Source organism: Sinocyclocheilus anshuiensis, unplaced genomic scaffold, assembly GCF_001515605.1.
Source record: "Sinocyclocheilus anshuiensis isolate Anshui unplaced genomic scaffold, SAMN03320099.WGS_v1.1 scaffold86, whole genome shotgun sequence".
NCBI lineage: Eukaryota > Metazoa > Chordata > Actinopteri > Cypriniformes > Cyprinidae > Sinocyclocheilus > Sinocyclocheilus anshuiensis.
In genome coordinates this window covers 3,196,632-3,200,418 of record NW_015547662.1, presented here as the reverse complement: position 1 = coordinate 3,200,418, position 3,787 = coordinate 3,196,632, and the positions used below count along the sequence as shown (strand labels likewise).

Here is a 3,787-nt window from a genome sequence, read left to right as displayed (position 1 = left end):
CAATTGTAAGTCGCTTTGGATAAAAGCGTCTGCTAAATGACTAAATGTAAATGTAAATGTAAATGTAAATGTAATATCATTAGAAACTGGTCACACAAATCTACTTCCAAAAAACATGCAAGTACAGTAGTGAAGTTTGAACTTCATACACCTCCCTAACAAAATATGATTAGTGCACATAAGTGAATGAGACCAATTTGTTTCACTGATTGTCCACGAACGAATAACAAAGATATAGAACTTTAACTCTATATACAGTTGCTATCATAATCTAATATCAACCTTGAATCCATGAAAAAGAAGATACAACTACAAAATGCAGTTATCAAATTCTTGACAATTTATTCATCACTAGTTCAGTTCTTTGCAACATCCTATTGTCACAGACAAGATACCAAACTGCATTCACCCATACATGTAAACACCATGCACAGAAAAGACCAAAAGAAAAACAAGATTACATCTGTTAGCCTCAAAAGGGACTACTGAATGTGGCAAAACCTTAGTGTTCAAATTTCAACCTCGACAAAAAAAAATTATAAAAAAGCAAGGCAATTTTACATTTACTTTCAGTACAGAAATACACTAGAGACATGTAAAACAGGCGCGTTTCAATCCGAAATGCAGCTTTTAAGTATACAGGTGCATCTCAATAAATTAGAATGTCATGGAAAACTTCCCCATGATTGTGTAGCCTAGTGAACCAAACTGAGAGACCATTTTGAAGGCTCAGGAAACCTTTGCAGGTGTTTTGAGTTGATTAGCTGATTGGCATGTCACCATATTCTAATTTGTTGAGATAGTGAATTGGTGGGTTTTTGTTAAATGTGAGCCAAAATCATCACAATTAAAAGAACCAAAGACTTAAACTACTTCAGTCTGTGTGCACTGAAATTATTTAATACACGAGTTTCACAATTTGAGTTGAATTGCTGAAATAAATGAACTTTTCCACGACATTCTAATTTATTGAGATGCACCTGTATAGTCAATGAAGGTATCAGCACACTGCATTCTTGATGTAATACTGACTGATCAATCCCAAAAATTCAGAACAGGCCACTTTCAGATCTTTTACTTGAGGTAGAATATTCTTTGAAAATATCAAAAATAATCATCTTTCTCTAGGTCTTTATAGTGGAACAATTAAAAAAAAAGTCTAATTTATTTTATTTCTAGTGTCACAAACCTGGGGTTCTATTGCTGTGACACTTGTCTTTCAGTGCAATAAACCACTGAAAGAAACAAAGTATTCACAAGGACAGAGCGTAAAAGTGTGCGTGTGCTTTAGTAAGCCTTTGACACAATAGTAGCACCAGATTAATACTGTAATCCACGATCTGTGGACTGACCAGTGATTAACAGTAACAGTTTGATATCACACCCAATCTACCTCTTCCCCATTCTGTAAACGTTCTCTCATCTTTCTGAGATTAAAGCATACACATTCGTAACGTACACACACACATTTTGAAATAATATCTAAAAAGCCATTGTCTGGAGATTATGGAATATGATAAAAACTTAAATTGCAGATTGAATTAAATTTAAAATCACCCTGGGCTAGAAAACTACGAAAACTGACTGATTTAATCAAATTCCAACAAAAGGAAGTAAAAGCTGTTGTGACTTACATTGTCTTTGAGGACAAAACTGATGCTTTTCTTGAATAAAATTTCAGGCATTCATTTAAAGTATCCTTTAAAATGGTTTCAGAGCTGTGTTCTAGAGCCAAGCGGTTGGAATGTACGATTTTAAAGGGACGATTCACCCAAAAAAGAAAATCCTGTCATTTTATATTCACTCTCATGTTGTTACAAACTTATATTACTGAGTTTTTTCTGTGGAACAAAAAATGAAAAAATGTCGTCAAAAAAAAAAAAAAGAGTCTTCACTTAAGACGACAGAATATAATCATTGTATTTTAATGAGATTTTTTTTGCCATTTTGTAGCAGCCCCTGTTGTCTTCTACTTTTATTATATGGAAAAGAGTGGCCAAGATACTTTTTTTTTAAAAGAAGAAAGTCCGTCTTGCAAATTTGGAACAACATGAGTAAATATGGCAGAATTTTTATTTTTTTGGAGGAACTAATTCTTCCAAGATCATCCAGCTACAAAATTTGGCTCCTGATGTAAACTAATGTGCTTCATAGAGAGGCTATACTTTTTATAGATATGCTTTCATCCTTAATGAACTACACTATTGTGCATTCAAACACAGTGCTCAGAGATCCTTCTATGGAAGGATCAAATGAATAGATGCTTCTTCAAATTCTTGCTCTTAGTGATGTTTTCTATCGATAAAATTTACGGTCTCCAGACTTGCCTTTCATATAAGACTTGAAAAGACACGAGATAAAATAAGAAGAGCATTAACAATGTGGTGCATGAATCAGCCTATAGACAGTTAGATGCACACACACGTACGTACGAACATACATACACAGAAAAGACTGTCAGCTGGACAAACGAGGCATTCTGATTGGCATATTAAGGCTGGGTGTAGGCTCCGAATGGTTGTCGAGCACAGTGCATCATGATTGGTGTGGTCATCTGATAGTGATCAGATCCTTGCTGGTCCATGCAGAACAGGAACACATTCTGATTGGTCCTTAAAGTGAAATAAATCTTGCTTGGTCTATTTAAAGAAGGATCTGGGCCACGTAGGGCGAGTGTGTGCTGGCCACTGCGGCAAGCAACGGAATGTCACTGGACTCAATCCTGAAAAAAGAAATAGATAAATGTATACATTTGCACGTTTCTTCTCACACTTTCTGCATTAAGAATACCATAATCAGGGCCGTCCTTAGGGGGGTGCAACTTGAGGGGGCCCCGTGGCAAATCGCGAACGGACCGAGGGTGACCCCCACCCCGCAAACCGATCGCGAACGGACCGAGGGGGGCCCCGCTCCCTACCTCGCACCGGGCCCCGCGTCAGCTAAGGACGGCCCTGACCATAATGCATGACTTAAAGCAACTGTATGTCGTTTTGTGTACTTTAGAGCCCTCTACAGTGAGTGGAATTCTATGGAAGCTTGTTTCTGCCATGAGTTTACGTCAGAATAAAAATAAAAAAGGTAATCGTTTATATCTCGCAATTCTGTTTTTTTTTCCCTCAGAATTGTGATATAAACTCAGAACAGCAAGGGAAAAAAGTCACAATTACCTTTTTTATTTTTATTCTGATGTAAACTCAGAATTCAGAGAAAGTCAGATTTGTGAGAAGTAAACAGAATTCTGAGAAAATTTTTTGAATTGTGAGATATAAACTCACAATTGTGAGAAGAAAGTTAGAATTGCGAGATGTAAACTCATGTAAACTTTTTTATTTTTTTATTCTGTGGCAGAAACAGGCTGCCGTAATAACAGTGGATAGCTATACACACGCATTTTCACCGAATTTTGGACACGCTTACCAAACTTACACCAGAACTCACCAAACTTAGTGTGAGAAACGAAACAGAAGCCTTATTAGAAGTTAGTGTACCATCAGAATGATTTTGATATTTCATGGTAAAGAAATGTACATTGTAGGATCAGAGACAGAGTCAGAGTAAGTAAGTAGTGTGATCTTACCCCAGTGCCAGCCCCAGTTCTTTTACATGGACCCTGGTTTGTCCTCTCAGATATTCTGCTAAGGATCGACTCTTAAAATACACCTCCTGTAACCGGTCTTCCAGATGCATCACACACTGAGATAATGTTTGCGCGCGCACACACACACACACACACACACACACACACACACACACACACACACACACACACACACACACACAAGAAATC

The 3,787-nt window shown here is 37.0% G+C and overlaps 1 protein-coding gene across 1 annotated transcript in view; it reads right to left on the bottom strand.

Annotated features, from left to right (window-relative positions):
• Window positions 1-1,838: 1,838 nt before the first annotated feature.
• The window catches only part of LOC107702372 (folliculin-interacting protein 2-like), a 27,014-nt gene continuing 25,065 nt past the window's right edge, over window positions 1,839-3,787 (bottom strand). Inside the window, exons 17-18 of the mRNA XM_016504672.1 lie at window positions 3,578-3,693; window positions 1,839-2,722 (exon numbers count right to left, since the gene is read on the bottom strand). Of these exons, the coding sequence (XP_016360158.1) occupies window positions 2,644-2,722; window positions 3,578-3,693 (195 nt within the window). The 3' untranslated portion in view covers window positions 1,839-2,643. The remainder of the gene's footprint in view (window positions 2,723-3,577; window positions 3,694-3,787) is intronic.